Source organism: Pleurodeles waltl, chromosome 2_1 (genome assembly GCF_031143425.1).
Source record: "Pleurodeles waltl isolate 20211129_DDA chromosome 2_1, aPleWal1.hap1.20221129, whole genome shotgun sequence".
Classification (NCBI taxonomy): Eukaryota; Metazoa; Chordata; class Amphibia; order Caudata; family Salamandridae; genus Pleurodeles; species Pleurodeles waltl.
Window position 1 is genome coordinate 459429679 of NC_090438.1, and position 23959 is coordinate 459453637.

Sequence of the window (23959 nt, forward strand, 5' to 3'; positions counted from 1 at the left end):
AGCAGTCATAAAAATATGCAGGCGTAGGTCTTTAAGCTTTTTTCTGCTGTATTGTTCCATGACCCACATGATGATACTATAAACTATCAAAATGTCTTGTCATTCGGCCTCTAAAATTGAACTATACATCTTTATAGCTTTTGGAAATAAATTTAAATTGCATGTTTTTCCACTTCTGAGTTAGTGGTTGACTTTAACATTTGGGCAAATCAAGTAGTCTGTTCCATGTTACACTAGTTTTGTATTTTTTTTTTTCCCTTGGACTTTGATGATGGAGTCCATATGCTGCCCTGAAAGACCGTATCTTAGGCTTAGTTTCATACTGTGACTGTATTTGTATTTCAGGAGGGATTTTCAAACTGTGAAGAATTTGTTTACAAGTGTCTTCCACATTGGAATGGCTGCTACAGGTTGCAGATACTCAACCTCATGAAGTGGATACCTCTCCCGTCCTTCTCGGGTATGCTGGTTTGTGCCCTGGAATATCTGACTTGTCTTTACTGGGCAATAATGATGCATCACAAACAAATGAATGTCTGTTTTCACTTTCAGAAATTGAATCTCTTCTTTATGAACCACTGGGACAGCATTTCTTCTTGTCATCTATTTATTTCAAGGTACAGAACTTGTATCAGTTTTGAGAATGGTTGGTAAACATTAGTGTACAACATAGCGCACTGTTATTGCTGAATGAGTAACGTTTATTTTAGACATAATATGTAATTGCTCAGTTTACTGAAAAAAACTGCTCTTTTCCAGAGAATTGTACAGCACAATCATACTTTTATCTCTCCATTGATGTTGCATAGATAATATTGGCTGAATGGAGTATTAAGATAATTTTTTATTGCAACATCATATTTTTTGTTAGGAGCATGCCAGGGGAATTCGAGAATTTTCTGGCTACTGTGCGCAACTGTCAAATTTCAGTTTACTGACTGCAACACTGTCCTATTTGGGTTGTAAATGTTTTTATTTGTGTTGACTTCCAAGTCATTTGAACCTTTTGCATCAAATGATGATAAACTGGTTTGTGCTTACTAACGTTCTATAAGAGTAAAATATTCTTCAGGAGATATCCTCCATTTTCCTCAACGTCTTTTAAACTTTAATCTGAAATCTTTTTGCAGTATGTCATGCTTAAACTCTCCATAAGACTGGTGTTGAGGTCTTTCGATTCGGGGCTAAGTATTTTTGAACTGCAAATATCGACCTATAGAATTCCAGTTGCCCAAAACCCAAACCGCATTTAGTAAGTATTGAGTAAGATTCAAAACTTTCTGCCTCCCCACCTCCATTAGAATTCACACTTTCTGCTGAAGGTCAAAGAACTATTAGCAACGTTTCAGAGGTATTTTGAAAGTTATCAGCAAAGTAGTCCTTGGAGCAACGTGGATAGGTTTTGTGCACACTGCTTGTTCAGACTTTTAGAGCTGATCCGTAGTTTATTCAGGCAGTACTAATGATTCTTTTTCATTAACTCCACTTCCTATTCGTCTCTAGGGATAAAGAGGTTGATAATTTAGATGGGTGGGACAGAGGAGTAACATTTGTTAATCATCTAAATTACTCTGGTACTATCATGACACCTGAAGATCAACATGCTGTCCAGTATTGCCGATGTCGAGGAAATGGATTTACCTGAGGGGAAGCATCATATATAAATGTACAGGGGATCTGGGGGTTGAACCGTAGAAAAAGCTCTAGTTTTATTTCCTGGAGTTGAACAGTAGGTTTCCTCTGAGTTTACAAACAGAAGATCTAGAACTAAGCGCAGAAGGCACTCTGTACATTTGTATTCATTTTTCTTGAGTTCCTATGTAAGCATTTTGAAATTTTGATGAAATAAACCAAGACAGTCCAGCAGCAATCTGTCAGCAGATTGTTGTTACTATTACCCTAACCTGCCGTAGCCTTGTCCCCCATAACACCATTCAAAATGCAGATAAAGAAAGTTGAGTGCTAGGGCCACGTTGGATCGTGGCAGGTTGAACAGCTTGCCACATTAAAATTCTGCTTTTGTCAAGGAACTGGTTATCGAGGTGATGGAGGTTTGGCTCTTTTCAGATGGCGATTTCTGACCAGCATGAAGAACCGCTTGTTTCCAAGACTGCGTGACTGAAGTGTTTGGTTTGACAGGCCACTGGGAGTTATTGGGTTACTACTGTGAGATACTAATCAAATCCAGATACCTCTCGTGATAGACTTCTATGTAAATGGATCTGAAAATCATGAGATTTGTATCTTGGATTACCCACCTCTGGACTGTGGTATTTATACCTCTGCAGATCACAGTAGCTGGATGTAGAAGGAAAACATCTGCATCTAGCATATTTAAGCTATGTACCGCAGCAAGTTCATGAAAATATACAGATGCAGTACTAAAATAGTTGCAACTAGAGTGTTATTTATGAACGTGAACAGCTACTGGTTGAGAGCTCTGGCAGGTCAAAGCTCTACAAAATAACATATAAATGGAAATGCTCCTCCGCGTCTAATAGACCAGAAATCATGCTGGGGATCCAGGACATTCAATTAAGAGGGTTGATACTAAATTGATACTGCTGAAAGCTCAAGACATAATGGAACCTAGTTCTGTGTAGAAAGTCACAGGATGCCCAGGGAGAGTCTGGATTGCTTGATAATTGCAGCTAATTATAAAACAGAATTGTAGGTCAATTTTGGAACCACCTAAAAAGGAGCTAGATATATTGCTAAGAAGTTAAAATCAATACATCCTGCCTAATGATTACTTTTAATTATACGAACTGAAAAACAATTGTATAGTATGTCAGCTTTGAGTCACGTATAATGCTTGATCAGATGAAAGCAATGTGGAATTAGGATAATTTAAAGCTATATGCTTAATAAATGGGCAGGCTTTCATGTTGTTTTTGTCTGATGAGAACAGTTTAGACGCTGACCTCTGAATGGCATATACCCTCAAAAAGTAGGGTCTTACCTCAGCATTGTAAATTCAAAACCAGCTATTAAGGGCTCTGTGGTGACTGTAGGTCGTGGCCCTTATGATGCTGGCAGTGTTGAGGTTTGAGAGACTTTTGTGTAAATCAACATTTATTTAATTGACCAACTGCAAACATCACTTTTAGCTAAAACTTCAAATGGAACTTATTAAATTGGGAGTTGCCGTTAGAACCTGCTTTGTTATGCCTGCTACGTTGGTGTTTCCTTTCTGGAAATAAATTAAAATGTGTTTTTGTTTCACAGTGTAGTATAATTGAGAGTTTGAAGGAGATGCTACAAAATTGGCTTACATGGCATGCAGTTTATGCTGCAAGGACCAACACATCTGATAGTCCTACGTAAGTACATTTTTAAATAAACTGTACTTAAAAATATACGTTGTTTGTGAATGATCAGTGCACCGTTGACTGTAACAATGGTTTGAGATACATATCTTATGTCCTAGAGAGTCTACAATACATCCAGAGTGTGTGTGCTTTAGCCCACATAGGTACCATGGTGATTCTGTGGGTGCAGGTTTCTAGCAAAGGGTTCAGTATTGTCAGATTAAGCTGTGTCTAAGCATATGTGTGCATGTCAAATGCAAAAACATTAAATGCCCCTTGAATAAACTACTTCAACAGATATTCACAGAAATGCCCTTTCTTTAATATAGTTAAAAATTGCCATCCTTACATTAGTAGGAAGAATGTACACAGTCTTGCAGTCTGTTCAAATTTTTTACCTTAGGACATAATACCCAGGCTTGGTCTCACACATAGTGGCCACCATGTGTGTAGAAACTGTGATTCCAAATTAGATCCGTACTTGGTTATCTTCTACCAGTGCCATAATAGAAAAAACAAAATCTCTAGCCACTAAATCCACTGTTGATGTCTTTACAGTGAAGGACTGTCACCTAACTTAAGTTCCATTTGCACAATATTTCAGATAGTGACTCAGCAGCAGTCCGCTGCATTGAATTCTGTGATGTTTATTGGTTAGGTTGAAACCTGAGAGTTCACCTAGGTGTTCCTATCAGAAAATACCTTAACATAAATCATTGTCTCCTCTGTGCTTTACTTTATTTTCTATTAAGGATAGAAATACCATGCTTTATCAGCAGCTCACATAACCTATTTGAGTTATATTGAAAGGATTCCCAAGACACATCTGTTTGCGTTGATAGCACCTATCAGGTAATCCCATTTTCTGTTAGTTTGGAAAGTTGCTCAATTCTCCTGCAGTCAAGCAGAATTGCATAGAAACAAGTTACCCCCTAAGAGGGACTGACATTCCAGAGGTTGTCAATTTTTCCTGTCATTGATGGCTGCAGTTAATCTCCCAAGTGCACATGGTTCTTCTCTAACCAAAAGATCTTTCACACATAAACAACATCTGAGTAAAGCTGCTCTCACAGTGCGTGGTTCCACAGTGTATTTTATTCCCAATACAATATTCTAATACTAGATAATATTTTAATACTATAGCATGATGTTTTGTGATGACAGTACCATTTGACATAGCCTCTGTGAGCACTGCTATCTATTGAGGGAACTGGTGGTGAGGAGCGTACAAAACACATCTAAACATTTGTATAGACACTGGCCAGTATTATTCTTTTCCATTAATGTTCTGTTTGCCACGCCCACAGTGAAGTATTCAATTGAAGACCACAGTACTCTGTGAGAGTGACAGTTACCAGAGGTTCTTTCAGCTGTTCTTAGAAAGGATGCTCCTGATTGCATCGCGCGGCTTTTATATTCAAATGGAAACTGCTTAGAGATGGCGAGATGGTTTGAGCCAAATAAAAAATGTTGAATGTTCGCTCTGGTGTGGATAGTTGATGGGCAATATATGATAACATTGTTACTTGACAGTTTGTTGGTCTCTCTGGCTACCAGTGTCTGCCCATGTACCTGCCATGGATATCTAAGAACTGAAACGTATGTGGAAACGTGTCATCGAAAATAATTAATATGAAAACTGGCTACGTAAATGCACCGAAGTAGTTGTGACCCTTACACTCTTCTGTTTTCACCCTTCAGAAAGTCTGCCACTGCTTCCTAGTATATGCTCCTCGCATGCGGTCGGTAACCCTCATCCCCTGAGCGGCTGGGTGCCTTCTTTGAATTACTTTACTTTCTCTGGCTAAGCTTTTTTCCTCTTTTTCAGTGTTATTTCCCTGATTCTTTTGAGCGCCTACCCTGTAATGTGCTGGACTTAAGTTGAGTGTCTCTCACAGCTTGTACACATATCTAGCAGAATGTGACGCCATTCTTCAATAATTCATGTACCACTATTTTTTTACACAATTTTTTTTGGATGAAATACTGTACGAAGAAACCCTCCATTTGTCTCGGAGATACTTCCATTCTGTAGTTGATGCGAAACATTACGTTGTCCCTCATAAATATCTGTACTTGGCTTTGATCGTTGTTTAACATGCATGCTCTAGCAAAGACAAGTGGGCGACTTTAAAAGACTTTTCTATAGAAAATTAGTTTTTATATTATAGTTTTGATTTAAAGAGGTGAAAAGAAGTGTGTTCAATCATAATATCCAAACTCTGCCCAACACTTGTTTTGTGACAAATATATATGTAGTATTGCTTTATTAAGACTTCATTAATATTGATGCTAGCCTTGCTGCTTCCCATTGGTTGAAAAGAGTAAGTATAGCAAAGGGTATATTCTCTAGTTTTAGAACGCTGTTCGCTAGCAAAAGTACTTGGTGCAAAAACAATTTGAGTAGTGACCTCTCCGAGCCTGTCTTCAGTGTCTTTGTGGCTGCATAATAGCGCCTTAGTGTGGAGGAGCAGGTAAAGTTACTTCTATGAGCTATCGGTGTCATTGTATGATAGAGGATACTCCCTTCTTCCAAATACTGGTGGTATATTTTCCCACTGTGGGCATCGGGTAGGTGGATTCATGAGCTCTGCAGGCTCTTGTTTAAATCCTGTGACCTGCAGGCTCTTTTTATATAGAGATCTTACAGAATGGGTTTGTGCAGTGCCTTGAGGGCCGAAGGGACATTACGTTTCGAATTGAGCAAAACCACTGTGGAGTCGTGCTGCAGCGCTCATGCCAAGGCTATTCATTTAGGAATCATGATCGTGATGTTCAAGTAGCTGCTTTAACAAAACCAAGCTGGGATTGCAAGTGTTTTCCTCTTGAAAGTTCAAAGACCCATGACTTAAAACAACCTATCCCAGTGCCAGTAAGACCTCCACATTTATCAGACAAAATTGCTTCCGGGTGAATTCTCTATCAAAAAAGGTGTTTATATATACAATATGTTTACAGGCTAGGACATATATGCATCAAATTCATCTTACCACCGAGGGACCCCTTCCTGAGTGGGGGAAGCCCACATCCAAGAACTTTATACCTGTGGATTGTGTTCACCAGGAGACCCACGACTGTACATCACTTTGCTAGATCTGCGGTGGCGAAATTAACTTTGATAGCTTTTCTACAAAACAGTGCCTATCAACAGGCTCTTCTTTAACAGACAACATGACAACCCTCAACAACATAAGAAAACACAGCACAGCAACATCCCAGATATTATTGCAGCAAGGTAAAAAACTTTGACTTTTATTAGTCACTACATTGACCAAAGAGTAGAACATGTTCTAGGCCTGCACAATGTAGTGGTGGGTGTTCTCTGCAGGTGCGTCTGAGACTGGCACGAATGGATAGTAGACATGAAGGAGCAGTCTGATCTTTGATAAATGGGGACTACTGCTTTTCAATCTGTTTTTTTAAATTTTTTACACCAGACAATATGTAATGCTGTCTTTGCAAGCAGCTGGTGGTATCCCAGCACCGAGGAAAAAGCACTTTTAATTCCTTGGGCAGGTGTATAAGCCTATGCGTTTCCTCCAGTTGCTCTCATACCAAGAGTGCTTCAAAAACTCAAGAAGGACCAGTGCAAGGTAATTCTGTCAACACCGGCTTTGCCTGACAGTTTTGTTACACTGAGCTGTCCGATTTCTCCGTGCACTATCCAGTTCACAGTAGATTCTCATCTAACCAAAGACCATGATCCAGTTTTGCACCGCAGTTACTTCATCTGGCTGCTACTAGCTCAGAGTTTACTCTGCTTAACATTCGATAGGGTTCCTAGGACATTCTGAGAACACAAGAGCAAGAGCTGAAATGGAAGAGATTCTGCATTAGGGCAGTGAAGTGACTTTTCTTTTTTCTTCAACACAGTGCAATACCTCTAGAATTATCTCATTTATATTGTGTTGAAAACCTTGTACTTCTGTTTATCATTTCCTACCTGGGTTGTCGTAATAAATAATTCCTTGCAAACTAAACAACTGTGTTGGATGATATAGGAAAGTGTCTCTGCTTGACATGGTTACCCGCCCAAAATATTTTGCCTGGTTTCTGGTGTGATTTCAACTGAAAGTGCACCGGGTTCCTGCTAACCAGATCCCCAGTGCCAAATCTCTTTCATTAAACTGTACGATTGTTTCCCCAAGTGAAAACACGACATGCCACACAGCCTGAGTGCCATGTCCCCTAACACTGCATGCAATATACGTATGTCACCTCTCTAGCAGACCTTATAGCCTTAAGGCAGGTTGCATTATATTACATGTGAGGGCATATCTGCACGAGCAGATATGACCCTGCTATGTCTTTGCTAGTTCTCAGACATAGTAAGTGACCAGGGAAGACATTTTAAATCCACGTGCTGGACGCTGGTCGGTACGAGTTCCCCAGTTACATGATGGCTTCACTGAAAACAGGGATGTTTGATATCAAACATCTCATATTAATAAACCTTCACTGATATCAGTGATGGATGATGTATTAATACATGCACCCAGAGAGCACCTTAGAGGTGCCCTATGAAATCCTACCATCCTTTGTGCTTACTTACCAGTTTCTGCCAACCTGCCACCCGAGACACGGTTTTAGCCCCCTAGGGTGAGAGCCTTCTGCTGTCTAGAGGCCAAGAACAAAAGCCTTTCTGGGAAGAGGGTGCAAGACCCCTTCCCACAGGATGACCTACCGATTAGCTTTCCTAGTGTGGCAAGCCTCAAAGGGCTTCTGCCTTTGAAATGCGAATCTGGCTTCCCTTCACAGAAGAGGAAGCCCCTTCATTCCCACCCCCACCTCTCCCCTCCCCCCCCCCCCCCCCAATCCACAAGCTACATTTCTCACCTGTCTAGGAGAAAGGGGTCAGTCAGGTAGGCATGCCCCCTCTAGGCTAGTAGCACCCCTAAGGTGGGCTACTGCGATGTGGACATGGTTTTTCAGCTGTAGCCATCTTTGAGTTAGCATAACTAGGAATTCTGAGACAGGGTTATGCCCACTTCCCACCGGAAGTGGTCACGTACAGGGTGTAGTAACCCTAGGGTCAGAAGCTCATTGGCTACTACCATACACACCCATAATGCCCCTAAATTCATTATTTAGGGGAGCCTCTGGAACCAGAGAAGCAGATCCTGTTGACCAAGGACACTAAAGAGCCACAACAGCAGAAAAGGAGAAAAGAAGCAGCTGACCTGGTACTAAACTCACCGGCCTATCTACATCCTTGTCAAAATCTGCACCAAAGAAAGCTCGCCCTGCAGATGTGACTCCAGAAACCCAGGAGGACTGCCTGCCTTTGAAAAAGACTCAATCTCCCATGAACAGCTGACCTATTCTTCAGCAAAGAAGTCATCACTGCAACTGCTGTCTCCAGCACCAGTTGAAGTGGACCACCGGTGCCAACAAGGCTCCCCAGCCCTCCAGAGTCTGAGCCCATTGTGCTTTCACCCCTCCTGAACTCCCCAACAACGCCTTCAGCTGCTGCACGCAGTCCCCCTCTAGCACGACCTCAACAGTCAGAAAAACCTGACACCAAAGGTCACCTCTGCATCAGTTGCCGTGGAGAAAAGGACCAAAAGTGCCTACTTGTGCCCAAGAAGGGTGAGACCTCAGCCCCTCTGTTGGTTCAGCCCCACTGGCCTTCTGGCCAGTGCCTGCAGCCTCTTCCCGTAATGACTGATCTCCTTAGTAACGCATTGGGCACCCAATGCTGTTTTGCACTCTGCACCCGGCTGCACTCGTCCCGCTGAAGGTGTACTGTGGGTGCTGCCTTTGACCTTGCCCACTACTCCCCTTTAATCCCAGGAGACTGGTCTTGTAAGTTGCTTTACCTGTTTGTAGAACTTGCTTTTCCTCCCATAGGATAACATTGCAGTGTCCGCTTTTTAAAGTGAAAATATATATATTTTTTTTAAAATGTACTATCTGATCGCTTTTTCCTCTGATGCCTAAACATATATAACGATGCTTGCTATTTTTATAAATTGGTGTGGATCTCCTTTTTGTGTTGTCTCATTTATTAAATTTTGTGTGTATTTGTAGATTTCTTGCACTCCTATGTGTTAAGCCTAAGACTACACTACCACTCCTCGGTGTTAATCTGCTCAACTATACTACCCCTAAATAGAGCACTAAGGGATTGCTTAGCAAGCCCTGTCCATTCACTGGGGAATACCTGGTCCCTTTACATGCTATTCACATACCACATAAAAGGCCAGTTTCCTATGGATGAAATGCAACTTGGTTGGGGGGTGGGGAGGAATGAGGGAGTTTGCCTGGTCAAAGATGGCTGCTTGTTAGGCGAGCTCCTCTGTCTGTTTGTAAATATCCTTTAGTATCCTGCTTCATCGTGCAGTCCAGCGCAGAGCTGATCGTTGCTTTATCACCACTCTGCAATGCTGCGCCAGTAGAACTCAACATTCTTGCAAAACTATGTGTTTGACAACCTGATGCGACCTGTGTGTCCCTCCCTAAATTGGTGACCGGGACCCCGTGCGGCCTGTATTAGTGGTGGGACACTTGTGACATTTCCAAGTGTAGCTGTGGAGGGCCCAAGAGACTTGTGCAGCCTCGGAGCCAGGGAGGAGTGGAGCTGGAGTATCTCTGCAGTAAATTCAGGGGATGGGTTGCCGGAGCTTCAACACCGCCCGTGGCCTACTGATTCCGATTGCCACATGAAAGTGAGCCGGTGGCTGGGACCCGGTAAGTTGCGTCGGGACCTGTCTGACGGGCCACACACTGTCTCGGGCCTGTCAGATACCCAGAGCTTGTTACCCTGAACTGTTGTGGGCTTCCCCGGCCTTCTCCTTGCCCTTTCTGTGCCTTTTGGGGACGTGCTGTGGAGCAGCATCAGAATCTGGGGGGGACTGGCCTGGTGAGGCAACTGCTGACTTATTTGGAACATCGGCACGCTGGGAGGGCAGGGGGATAGTGGCGTCACCTAACACTGTTGTCCTATCGCATGTGGAGACCCCATGGTGATGGTGCTTAAAGGCCATATCCCTGCTTAGGACACTATTCACCAACACATGCTCTGTCTTTGCTGCGGAACAGGTTGTGCACCCTTATGGGAGCAGTTCTTCTAAGTGTGGCACAGGTGCCCCCACCTGGAGTACTGCACAGTGCTATATGTTATTACCTAACTGGACACTATTGCACATCATTTTAGCAATTTCTGCATTGAGTATGCCTAGACTCATACACTTATAGGAGTGGCATGTTAAGGCTGTGAAATACCACATTGAGAGTCCTCTTTGTGCTGGAATATTAACAATCATACCAGCTGGCAATGACCCTGAGTCCATAGTCAATATAGACTGCTACCCATTTTCCCAGTGATGGGCATACTCCACACCTCTTGTTCATCTACCAATTTTGTCTGTGATCACGAGACACACTGTCGTCTGCGGTGGGAAAAGCAGACAGGACCTAGGCCAAGCTGCATTTCAAGCAACGGAAGGCATCCAAACCCTGTAAAAAATAAAAAAAATAAAAAAAAAACTCAGCAACCGCTGTATCTAATCCAACGCCTCAGGATCTGAAATGGGTAGTGAGCTGCGCCAAATCATCACAACGATGCAACGTAGCCTCACCAAAATAGATAGAAAGATTAATTTACTCTTCTATAGAATGGACAGGATGTCAGAACATATTTATAAGCGTGCAGAGTGTCTTGATATGGCGGAGAGGTGGGTGTCTGACATCTAAGATGAGCGGGCAGTGTCAGCTGAGACACAGAAGAAACTTGAAAAGGCCATATTGGTGAAGTCTGAGGAGCTGGAAGGCCACTCTTGGCAAAATAATTTACGTATCGTCTCTCTGGCGGAGTCTACGGTGGTTGGCAACATGGGGTCCTCCTAGAATTGCTGGGGTGTGAAACTTTCCCAGACACATTTGTGGTTGAGAGGGCTCATTGCTCATTGGTGCTGCGTCCTGTGCTGGGGCCCACCCTTCTTCCATCATTGTGAGGCTCCCCGAATTATAGAGCGCGTGATGCAGTGCTACGCCGCTCCAGGGAACTACAGTCTCTTAGATATGAAGGTATGGAGCTATGTGCACATGTGCAGGAGGCGAGGAGACTGTTCTTACCAGTGAATTGAAAATTGAGGGACCTCAAGCCTGACTATGCAGTGCTCTACCCATCCCGGTTGTGCATTGCTATTGATGGGAAACCCAAAATTGTCATTGACCCCAAGAGTGTGCAGCAGTTCCTCAAGTGGCAGACTTCCTCCAGAACTTATCATGGATCGACACAACAGACGGATGAAGACCAAGCACCTTCACGTGAACTTGAGGGGCAGGGCTAATACATATGTCTCTCTTGCTCTGATCATAACTTTAAGATATTACATACTTTTTTGGTTTGTATTGCACAATATACACTAGACAGTTTGATTGAGCTTATTTTGTACACTGTGGTGGTGTTGCATATATTGCCTTTGTTCTCTGATTTGCCTGGATGGCTGTACATGAGTGCTTTGACTGCTGTTCACTCTGTTGGAATTTGGAGCCATTCTCAATTACCCCACTAAGGTATGAGATGGTGATATCCATTGCAAATTGTGATGCACATGACTGATTGTTCTACTCTGCCACACAATGCTGTTTGTTGCTTGCCAGTTTGGAGCAAGGTTATACTTGAAACGGCCTTGCTTCACCAGTATGTCATTGGAGCTCTGGGCAGGCACTACTTACCCCCCCCCCCCCCTTGTGTGTACCACATGATTTCTGGGTATTATAGTTTGGGGTTTCAGTGGGTAATGTATGGCTGTGTCGACTGTTGGGGGGACATGGCGTGGGTGAGGGGTGGTGTTTGCAGCATTTCAGACATTCAAATTGCATGCATTGCAATTAAATTTGATTCATAAGGTGTGTGGCACTTACTGGCTGACATTGGGAATAGTTCATGATGGAGGATAATATTGCTTCAGCTGCACAGAGGTCTAAACTGAGTTTTCTTACTTAGAGAATTGATTGATAGTAAAATCAGCAAAGTAGTGTTATACCTGCAGTGGCAACGGAACAACATAGCTATCTTACAAGAGACCCACCTGGCTAGAGCTGTGGTGCTTAACCTGCGGCATATGCAAGGGGAATGCTGTGCTGCGGGGTTCACTACGCACCCTCGGTAGGGGGGTCCTCATATGGGCTCACCATTGTTCGGGGATCAAGTTGCAGGAAGTGTCTGTGGATCTGAATGTTCGTTTTGTGGTGGAACATTGTTGCAAGGACTCTTTTGAGGTGCTTCTGGTGGGGGGGGGTCTATGGACCAAACTGCGATGATCCACAGTTCTATTACTCGCTGCAAGCTAAACTGGCCACTGATGGTAGCGTGTCTCCGATTTGGGGGGCGAGGGGGATTTTAATTGTGTGCAGAATCCAGATTTAGATTGTTCCTGGGTTCCCCCAAAGGCGGCCTTCAATGGCGGGTCATGCCATAGCAGCGGTGTTTGAGAACAATGGACTGGTGGATGTCTGTTATCACTTCCCACAGAGTAGAGGCTACACTCATTATTCATTATTATCCATGATGTATAGGCACGTGCATTGATTATTGGCTTGTCTCACGTGGTCTGCTAACCATGGTTCGTCAGTGCGAGCATCTGCCTCTCACATACTCGGATCCTTCCCCAGTGCTGCTGGTACTGGACTTGGCATGGGGCGATGCAGGTGGTAGAAAGGTTTTGAACCTACTATGCTGACTTGTAAACATCAGAAATTCCCTACAATGAACAGGCCACAGCCGACTATCTGAAACATTTTGCTATGAAGTGGCTTTCTGGCTCGCAGAGGGGGCGGCTTATGGTGCCGCTTTGCCTTGTGGAGATCATTGTGGAGTTAAGACATCCCTAGCGGGAAGGCGCCTAGTTCAGACGGTTTGACGGTTGCTTTTTATAAGGCCTATCATGATAAGTTTGTCCTTCATTTAGTCAACCTCTTCGAGGAGATGGCACGCAATGGATGCTTGCCCCAAACTATGCATGAAGCATTATTGATTACTTTGCTTAAGCCAGATAAGCCAGGTGATCAATGTTCATCTAATCAGCCACAATAGCTCCTCAACACGGATATACATTTATTTGCTAAGATCTTGTCTAACAGGCTGGCCCCTTTGCTCCCCATTATAATGGGTCAGGAACAATTAGGCTGTATACCTGGTCGATAAGTGAGTTATAATCTTCGGACCCTCTTTGGAGTTATTTCCCCAATTGATCCTTCAGTCTACGCAACTGCCATTTTTTTAGACACTGAAAAAGCCTTTGACACACTCAAATGGAAATTTATGCTATCCGTGTTGCGTCATTTCTGTGTGGGAGAGATTTTCCTGAAACTAGTCAAGGTGTTGTATAAAGATCCGCGAGCGCGAGTAATGGCCTGGTATTCAAGCTAGTTGTTAATACTGGTGTCACATGTCAGGATTGCCCTTTATCTCTTCTATTATATGCTCTGGTTGCGGAGCCCCTGGCTTGTGCGGTTTGCAAATATCATGGCCATTGCGGTGTTCGCTTTCTACTCTACAATTTAACAATTTCAGCATATGCTGATGACACGCTTTTGTACATCTGCAAACCAGAGCGGAACTTATCCTCGATCCTCAGGGACGTGGTGTACTTTGGTGGCCATTCTGGATTTGTCGTAAACTAGGATAAATCTCTTATCTTTCCACTCACCGAGGCCACGATACCTACACCACTAGAATTTCACCTTAAATGGACTACTGAGCTGGTGTCCTACTTGGGTATTCGAGTTCATACTGACCCAGAGGTGGTTTTATGGGAGAATTTTGGGAAAGCTGTGCAACGTCTCGTGGATGCAGTAGATCGCTGGATTCGCCTCTCTCCTACTGGTCGGACTACACAGTGTCTTTTAAAGAAATTGGTAGACATGCAGCGTGTCCCCCTGTTCTACTCTCTGTGTTTGCCTTTGGAGAGGTGCGGCTGGTTTCCTCTTGGGTGGGAGCGCGCAATTCTAGTCTTTGCAAGGACTAGGCATACGGCACATGGGCAATTTCTTTGAGGACAAGGTGCTCCATGATTGGGAATAGGGTAAGCTGCAAGCGACTGTTGTTAACATGCTTATGCAATTTCAATACTATAGGACACGTCATGAATTGAAGGCATTGCTGGATGGTGATCTGGCTGAACCTCTGGAGGTTTCTGCTTTCACATACTTGTTGCAATCAGCTTCTCCCCAACGTGCTGTATTAGTCTTATACTCCTATACACAAGATGTTAAGAAGCTCAGTACCTCTAAGGCCTGCCAGGACAGGAGTGGCAAAAGGGTTGAGGCATTGATCTCATTGAGAGACACTGGGCTTATTGCTGCTTATTGGCCTGAACTAATTCTCTGAATGGCCGCCACCTGTTGGTACATTTCAGATACCATAATAGGGCATATTATATCCCGGCCAACTATTTATGTTTGATTTGAGGGAGGAGTCTTGCTGCCCTCGCTGCAAAAGGTCTGGGTTTTGCGCATACAGCATGGTATTGCCCAGGTGTGCACAATTTTTGCCTCTCCATGTTTAGCATCTTGGGCGAAATCACGGATGAGGTATTGATTTGCAAACCATTGCAGGCCCTTGTGGGTTATGATCGAGATGTGCTGCGTGGGTGTCTGCGGCTCATAGTTGTGGGTCTTTTGTTAGCTAAGCGTAGGGTTGCAACGCGTTGAAGAAAGGGACCTCTGCCTACAATAGTATGGCATACAGATGTGGCATATTGCAACACAGAATCAGATGCCTACCACAACCTTATGCCTCCCCGAAATCACCCCCGGAATATAAGGGGCCCATACCAGGAATACCTTCTGAGTAGGAACCAAGATGCTGAGGATGACGAAGACGCCATGTAGGTGCTCCAGTTTTGGGGGCTAATTGCAGATTTGTTAAGGGTGGGGGGGTCCGATACTGTTGTGTACAGTATGTTGCCCTATGTGCTTAGTGTACCTCTGTGCCTCTGACAGATTTCTGTCAGAAACTCAAATCTCTATATATTCAATGTTAGTAGTAATAAGTAATATACCATATTTCTGTAGAACCTCCAAGCTCACCCACCAAGTAACACCTTCATGATTACCAGTCATTGATGTCATCACATATGCAATATATGTATATACTCTGTGATGTAAATGTGATTTTTTTAATGCTGCATTGTGAACTTGCAACAACTGGGGAAAAAGAAAACGGAAAATATTATTTATTTATAAAAGTAATTCCTTGGAACTGAGTGACTGGGTATGTCCAGTGCAAAGTGCTTCTTTTCTGAACTCAAGTATTTTTCACCAAACTCATTTGTTTTCAGTGTTCCGACTAATTTGTATCTGACTTGATCTAGCTAATAATTCCTAGGAACTGAATAAATCTTTTCCGTTCAATTAATTCACACCAGGGTTGATTTAACAGGTAATTACCTGGATATTGTGCAACTCAACATTTCATCGATTTTGCACCTGGGTTCCCACATACTCATGTGTATATTCATGCACTAAATAATTTTCTGTGTTCCAGATATTTCACAGTGATGTTACAAAAACCATCATGGTAGGGAAGTACACCTGTTTGTTGTCATTTGCTTTTAGATTGATCTCATAAGCAATTTCCTGGAGCAGAGTAATTGTACATTATTTTTGAATAACCTTTCTTTCAAGCATCTGAAAAATTAATCTTTGAGCTGAATGGCTGAATGATTAGCCCAGTGCTGCATGTTTGATTACTTTGTGACTTGTATCGTTTTGCCTGATTTGTGGATCAAAGTCATCCTCACTATAGCCTATAGGAATGTTCGTGCTGTGACTCTTTCAGGAGCTTTCGTCCAAGGAAGAGGAAATTTGGCACATATCCATCATGACCACAAGGCTGCGAATGCCCCAGAACACAGGTGGCTGAACAGTGGAACATCTGAAGAATAATTGACTGCCTAACAATCACCAGTACAGTGAATTTAAGATCTCAAATGCTGTATTTGAAACCGGGCCTCAAAAATAGTGGCCTGCTGAGAGTCCCTCTGGAATTGCACCATAACAAGCAAAACGGAGACTCGACAACGGCAGTCAAACGGAGACTGATATGACTGTAGCTTTAAACTGGAGGAAGGAGAAATAACAGCAAGGCTCTTTTCAGTAACACTGTAGAGCACCCACTCACTGACGTGAAAGACACAACTTGGTTATCCTACCTGGCTGACTCAGAGGTAGGTCACATAGCGCTAACTGGTGATAAGCAGCATGTGTACATCCCAGAATACCCACCAAGCCCACACTCACCCCTTTCAAACAGATGTTTGACACCAATGCACTGATTTTCTGCTCCCAGGAACAACTGCTGCATGAGCCCGAAACACTGCTCAGGCCTGAACGCAAAGACCTATAGCTGCGCCAACTACTCTCATGGTACCTCCTTCACTTCCATCCCCCACACATCACTCTGACGGCCTACCAGCTCTCAGCATGAGTGAAGCTGCTGTACCTGTGTGATACCTCCAATATCTGCATACCTTCAATTCTGGCATGATACCCCACAATCAACAGTAAAGTGTCTGAACGGTGCACCTATTATTCTAAGACTGTACACTACTTGAAACATATAGATTACTTGGAAGAAAAGACTAATCTGTCTTCCAATTACATGTTGATAATCGATTCTGCACCTTGTTTCGGATACAGAGCCTACTGAAAGTCTCATCTCTTTACTTCCTGCTAGTAAGCAAACTAAAGGCCGTCGATTAGCATACTAGACAGTGGTTAAGAGTTTCAGGCCATCTAATAGACTTGGGATCCCATACCAAAAATCTTGTAACTAAAAACTCCATGACCTTTCCTCTGCATGAACCGCAAGTCACCCTACTCCTCCAGGTTCTTTTTGAATCTCTGATCTCCAACCTAATGAGGGCACAGGAAGCAATATGCATTAGGCTTGTCCGAGCACTGCTCAATCTATTAGGTCTGCACAGCTTAGCATTACTCAGTGTTTTTCAACAGTTAATTTACTCTCACATCAACATGGCTGAAGTAAAAAGAACATAAGGACAAAGGCCCAAAAGAATGCAGAAAACAGCCCAAAAAAGAGCAGAAACATACCTATTAGCTCTAGAATCTCTGATCAAAGACAAATCTGATACACATCTTCTCACTCCATGAGCTGCCACAATGTGCAGAGACCAAATACAGATCTGCTAGAAGCTGAAATGTTGGGTGTGAGAAACTGGGTTGTTGGTTGACTGGGGGAGTGAGCCCTGGTCAAGCAGAAACCACAGTTCTTTGTCATGGTAAGGCACAAGCAAACCCTTACCCTCTGGCAGCTTGGCAAAGAGCAATTGGGCTTAACTTTAAGCTATTGTGTACCATTTGTGCAGCACTTGAAACAGTGAAAAGGCCACACAAAAGGATTCCCCACCAGTGAAACCACCCCAAACAACCACATTTTAAAAAATGGGAGCGTGAGCATTATTTTCACCTCTGGGTTCACTGTAGGTGTCAGATCATCATTGGGTAGCTTGTGCACAAGCACATTAAGAGTGTGGTATGGGAACAGAGATGGACGTGCATAGGCACTGGGGTCTTAAGGTGTATCCTCGCTATCTTATTCTGTGATGCGTGATTAAGTGAAAAGCTGCAGTGCCCGCAGTCTTGGGGGAGAGTAGGGGAACTTATATTTGTTTCAGTCTGGAGAGGTAGTAAATCAGAGGCTTCTATCTTCATAGGGTGCCAGGGGGCAGAGCCTTCTATTTCCAGTGTAAGACAATGAGTTGTTTGGTGGCACCTGCCATGTGCCTTACCAGGGACCAATCAGCTGCGATCATACCTTCCATGGTGTCAGGTGTCTGTCCCAGGACTAGGATTCCACAGTCAGCCAGGATAGGGTACCAAAGGACCTTTTATGTGCCCCAGAAGGTCTGCATCACCGCACAGGATCATCAAATGTGTATATGTTGTCCAGGTTCCTGTTCACAGCACCAGCACATATTAGGAACATAGGGGAACATGTGCTTTAGGCATACAGGTGACAAATACAATTGGTACATTTGTTTTCAGGCTGACTTTGTGGTAAGATATTGAGTTTTCAGAATATCCCCACCATATCCATTCCCATTGTCTGAGATTATAGTCTCAATATCCAGTTCTCCTCTTGGTTGGAAACAAAATTTCTTGATCGGTTTGCTATATTGAATAGTTTGATACGTTCTTGATATTAGGCCCCTGGTGCCTGAAAAGCTATGAACTTGCTTTTTAACAGGTGTAGTATCAGCCAATTTGGTGGACTTGTCAGGCATACAGTGCTGCAATTGGAGATATTGGAGGCGGATCACCTCAATGTGTCTTTCTAAAATTGATTACTTGGTACTCTTAACTCCCCTTCCAGAAGGGTGAGGTTGCTACTACTGGAGTGAGATCTGTGTTGAGTGTGATAGTAGTGTGGGGAAGGGGAACGTTGTGAGCCCACTTCCGGGTGCCACATGGTCCCAGATCTCCTGCACAGTTCATGTTGGAGTAGAAAGTTATGTTTGTGTGCCAGTGTTGTGTATCTACCACGTTGGGACACACGACCCTCTCTATTGGTACCATCAAGAGCTTAGCTGAGATGCAAGGCTTTTAACCTCCCTAGAAACATTTTATTAGTCTTTTTTTGCAGTGAACAAGTCACCAACCAATGGGAAGTTATATTGGCAGGAATTGGAATAGGTACAACAGTTTGGGGAGATCATTCTTTCTGAAAAAGACTTCCTACCTCAGATTCCTCACCTTTTGAACATTCCCCAGGCATCAGGCTGGATCTGGAAACTAACTTTTCAGTAGTACAGTGGCATGCCGTCAGGTGGCCCCATGAGGCTCCACACTGATGCCTTTCCAGTCTGTAAATCAACTGCGGGCCCATAAAGGTGCCACCCCAGTGCACTGACGTTGGTTACTTTTATTTCTATGCCACTGTACACTGATCTGGAGCTCTCTTCATGTCTCTCAGCTGTTTTTTTTCCCTCCATTTTTCCAGTGTGCTTAGGATGTGCTCCCCCTAGAACTACAGGTGTCAAGCCCTGTAGGGACTGTCACAAACATGTCTTTGACAGAACCCCACTAGGCAGGCATGTGTTGTCTGGGGTCAGGCCACAACTCCAAGGCCTTCAGCAACTGTGTCAATGAACCTGAAGGCCACCAGGGACCACAAGGCAAAGCTCTTCATCACCAAGTACAAAAATACTCCTCTTTGGAAACACTCCCAAGTCGCTATCAGGGTCATAGTTTGGTCCTAGTCCTGTTCTCGCTCCAGGAGCTGTCAAAGCCACTCAAGAGGTTGAGCTTCATTGCAGTCGAAATCTTCAGGTAAGTCGAAAAAGAAGCACAAGAAATCAAAGCAGGATTCCACTGTTTTGCACTATTCTCATTTACCTGACTGGGATGCCACCATACATCTCGCATAGATCCCCCAGTTGGTTCCGGCTGAACCTGAGTTTCCGCGGCTGTCAGCCACACCACAACAGATCAAAGAGTGCTACATGGCTATTCTCCAGCTCTTCAGGTCCTTTGGGCCCCAAGAAGATCCTTTACACTTAAAATGTTCTCCCCTGCAGGTTCTCAAAGCAAATAAGGTGGTTCTTTATCACCCTTGGCATTCCATCTCTGATGCAGCCATGAACATGGTCTGCTCTCAAGTTAAGATTGATCAGTAAGGAGATATCAATACTGCTGTCATATCATTTGATTTAGATAAGAAGGTGCACTTCGATACAAAATTGCCTCTGAAAAAGAACAGCAGTGAAAGTACTTATATTTCAGCTTTGTGGTTTTCTGCTGGGTAAAAAGCAGAAAAATTCAAATAAAAAAACTAGAGTGGAAGTGGCAACGTAACTTAGCAGATGAGGATACACTTAATTGCAAAGCTCCTCTTAAACAGTTCAGGAAAAAAACATAAGCAGTGCCCAATTGATAAAGCAGAAAATGCACCCAAATCTATATTAAAAATTGTAGATTCCTTTTTGAATCCTAAAGCAGGAAAACAATGTATCCCCTCTTCTCACGAGTTTGCTGACAATTTGTCAAGTTTTTGTCATGATAAAGTTTCAAAATATCTACTCCAGATATAGAGACAACATTGATCATGTCTCCCCCAGGTCACCACCGAAATCTCAGGAGAATGTTTCTCAGTTAGCTACTTTTATAAAGGTTTCTCTGAAGGACACTGAAATGATAATCCAAAAATCCAGATCTGGTTCCCCGCTAGATGTATTGCCACAGCATGTTATTAAGCGTGCAAGCAACTCTCTAAATCCACAGAATAATTCCTTATTTAATCTTTCCTTAAAATATTGATCCGTGAACACAAGCTAGAAAAAAATACTATTGCTTCCACTTGAAAAGAATAATATTAACTTGGACCCACTCAACTGGGGTAACTGTAGTCCTGTCTCTTTACTCCCTGTGCTAGGGAAGATATTAATCTGTGGTCAATCATCAAATCACCAAGTTCATCGATGAAAATAATTTTTCGCATCCCTCGCAGTCCAGTTTCCTTGTGAGCTTCAGTGTTGAATCAGCCCTTTTAGAGGTGAGATTTCATCAAAACACAACTGGGGAAAAAAAAATCCATCACAGTACTGCTTGATTTATCTGACGCTTTTGATTCAGTAGCTCATGACATCCTGTTGCAGTGGATGGAAGAAGCTGGTATAGTAAGCACTGTGTGGAGTTGGATAAAATCTTTCTTCTCCCACAGAAAGCAAACAGTATATCTCCTTAAATCTTGGAAAAAAGGAGGTCAACTTTGACGTGCCACAGGGTTGGAGTCTTAGCCCTACCCTATTTTACATATATATGGCACCTCTTGCCTCTATTGTACAATCTTGGGACTTCAGTGTTGTCATATGCTGATGACTCTCAGTTGATGTATGCCTTCAATCACCTAGATCAGTGGTTCCCAACCTTTTGACTTCTGTGGACCTCCACATTATCATTACTGATACCCGGGGTCCCCACTGAATCATTATTGGAATCTGGGAAACCCCATTCCCACCCCCTAAGCCCCTCCTCTCCCGGGTAACTCCTGGAAGCCTGGGACCCAGGCTAAACATTGTCTATTTGAACTGCAAAACAATACACAACAAATACAGAAGGAGACTTCGTGGACACCCAAGGGTCCCTAAACCACAGGTTTGGAGCCATTGATCTAGATAATTCTGCTACAGCTAGCTTTCAAGGCTGCCTCTTGGCAGTAGCTGAATGGATGTATAAGAGCTGCATTTGCCTGAACTCGGATAAATCTAAATCTTTTCTTTCACACATCTTCCACATTGCATCAGCCATTACGCCCGTGGTACTAAAAATCTGGGGGTAAAAGCCACTACACTCACTTAAGCCTAAAGTCAAGGGCACTGCCAGAGTTTGATTTGCTCTATTTAAATCACTTAGAAAGACTCTTACATTTTTGCCAGAAAACAAAAGGAAGATTATTATCCATGGCTTAATTACATCAAGATTAGGCTTTGCAAATGTTTTTCTTGGGTCTCCTCAAGAGCTGATACAGACTACAGCAGGTACAGAACGCTTCTGCCCATCTAGTGCTAAAGATTCCACAACGCAACTCCTTTCAGAAGGACCTGAGAACTCTTCATTGGTTACCTATCAGCCAAAGAATAAAATTATAATCTTTATATTTACGTTCAGGATGATGCAACAGACAGGCACGATTCAAGATGAGATTAAAAGGTACCGATCCCTTGGAAATCTGTGTTCCACTCATCAAAATCTTTTGTGCATTCCTAGGATACACAAATCAAGAGCTGTTGGCTGTTCTTTCAGTTTACTGGCTCCTATGTTTCGGAATTCTCTTCCGGAAAACAGTCTGAGAATGTCTTCAGTCCATTTTTAAGGTTCTCTTAAAGACTCATCTCTTAAGAGACATGATTCTGACTTGTTTCTATTCATGCTTCCCCTCTTGAGATACCATTGTTCCCGAGAGGGCTTCAGTCTCCTGCTTCTCTTTACTGTACCTATGACTGGATTCTCCGATTGGAGCAACTGTCAGATTTGATAAAAACCTATCATTCATCGAGCTAAGAGACCTTTCATCTGGTGTACTGCAGGCGGGTTCCCCCTCTGCACCAGTTGGAGCCTCTGAGTAATCTTGCTCTGACTACACTTCTTACTCTGTTTCTACCTCTATGACCTATGCCGGCCTGGGCTCTTCGACGCTGATGCCAATTCCATTGATGCTAGAGGAGGAAGTTTGAGTGTTCTGTCTGACACAGAGTCGACGCTGGTCTGACCTTGATTGACGTTACAATTGATTCCAGCCAAGGTGCATTTTCCCCCACTTGATATTCCGCCCTCCACAAGGGAAACAACACACTTTACATTCCCTTTTTGGCTTAATCTCAGACAGTGACTACGACCCGGGTGATGGGTTTGCTCAACCCTACCTGAATGATAATAAGTACAAGGACCTACAGGAGGCCAGTGGTCTCTTAAAACTAGTCTCCTTTTACGTCCTGGACCTCCTACTGAGGAATACGCTCCCTACGTCATAGTAATGCATAGGGCAGCTGGGCTTCAAAACCCCACCATGGAGGTTAAGACTAATGTCTTGACAGAGGTCTCCAACCAGGTCAAACATCTTCTGAGCCCCTTGTTCGTTTTAATGAGGCACTGACTGATTGCCATGTACCATCACTGTGCTCCAGGCAAGACTAATTTTCTTTCACAACACCCTTTGCCTGAGAGCTCAACAGTGCAGGCTTCCATGAGTAGCTCGAATCGGGACACCTTTCCTACCACTCTCCTGGACAGGAAATCTAAGCAGGTGGGACAGTTTGGAAAACGTGTTTTCAACCATCACTCTGGCCCTTACGTCTGTTATATCACTCCTGCACCGAGTTCTCAAAAAAATCAGGAACAATTGGGCCCCAGTTATCCAAGTGGCTCCAGATTATGTATTGGGAGTATGATATGAAGAAATATTGCTGTCACTCCAGCAGTCCTGCCGTCACAGCAACAGTGCAAGTTTCTGCACCTTGGGCTTCACAAAATCCATCTTCATGCATGGAGACTAAACGGGGACAGCTGAACACCTTCAACCTACCTCCAGAATTGGTTGATGCCATCTTGGCAGCCTGGCATCCCTCAACGAAAACTGTATATACCTATTGCCGGAACCAATGTGGTTTGGTGCACATATGCTAGATCGATTTGCCCCCCTCCCCGTTGGCAAAATTATCTGACAATCTCTTGTTTTTTCTCTTGTCTGGCAAGGTCTTACTTGGGCGTGGTTAAGGGTTACATTTTGGCCTTCTTACAGTTGCCAGAGCATCCCTTTTTGTTTAGGTCACCAATTGTGATGAGATTTTTAAAAGGACTTTGGCACATGTCTCCCTCCGCACCCTGTCTCTTTCTGTGATGACCCAGTGGGACCTTATCCTGCCCCTCTCTTACTTGATGTGCACTCTATTCAAACCACTTCACTGCTGCCCCTTATGGCTGCTCACTATCAAGGCTGTGCCTTACCACCATCACCTCAGCATGGTGTGCCAGAGAGCTTCAGGCTCTTTGTGTTCGTCCACCATATACCACTCTTATTTCCAGACAGTCTTGTGCTGCGAACTCTGGCATCTTTCTGCTGAAAGTTAGGATGCCATTCAACATCGGTCAAACCATACCCCTGCCAGTGCTCTATGCTC

The 23959-nt window shown here is 43.6% G+C and overlaps 1 protein-coding gene across 2 annotated transcripts in view; it reads left to right on the forward strand.

The window, feature by feature from the left end:
• CENPI (centromere protein I) overlaps positions 1-23959 on the forward strand; it is a 368658-nt gene that overhangs the window by 209675 nt on the left and 135024 nt on the right. For both annotated transcript variants that reach the window (XM_069213362.1, XM_069213368.1), the window contains exons 13-15: positions 346-460; positions 553-617; positions 3229-3323. In XM_069213362.1, the coding sequence (XP_069069463.1) occupies positions 346-460; positions 553-617; positions 3229-3323 (275 nt within the window). The remainder of the gene's footprint in view (positions 1-345; positions 461-552; positions 618-3228; positions 3324-23959) is intronic.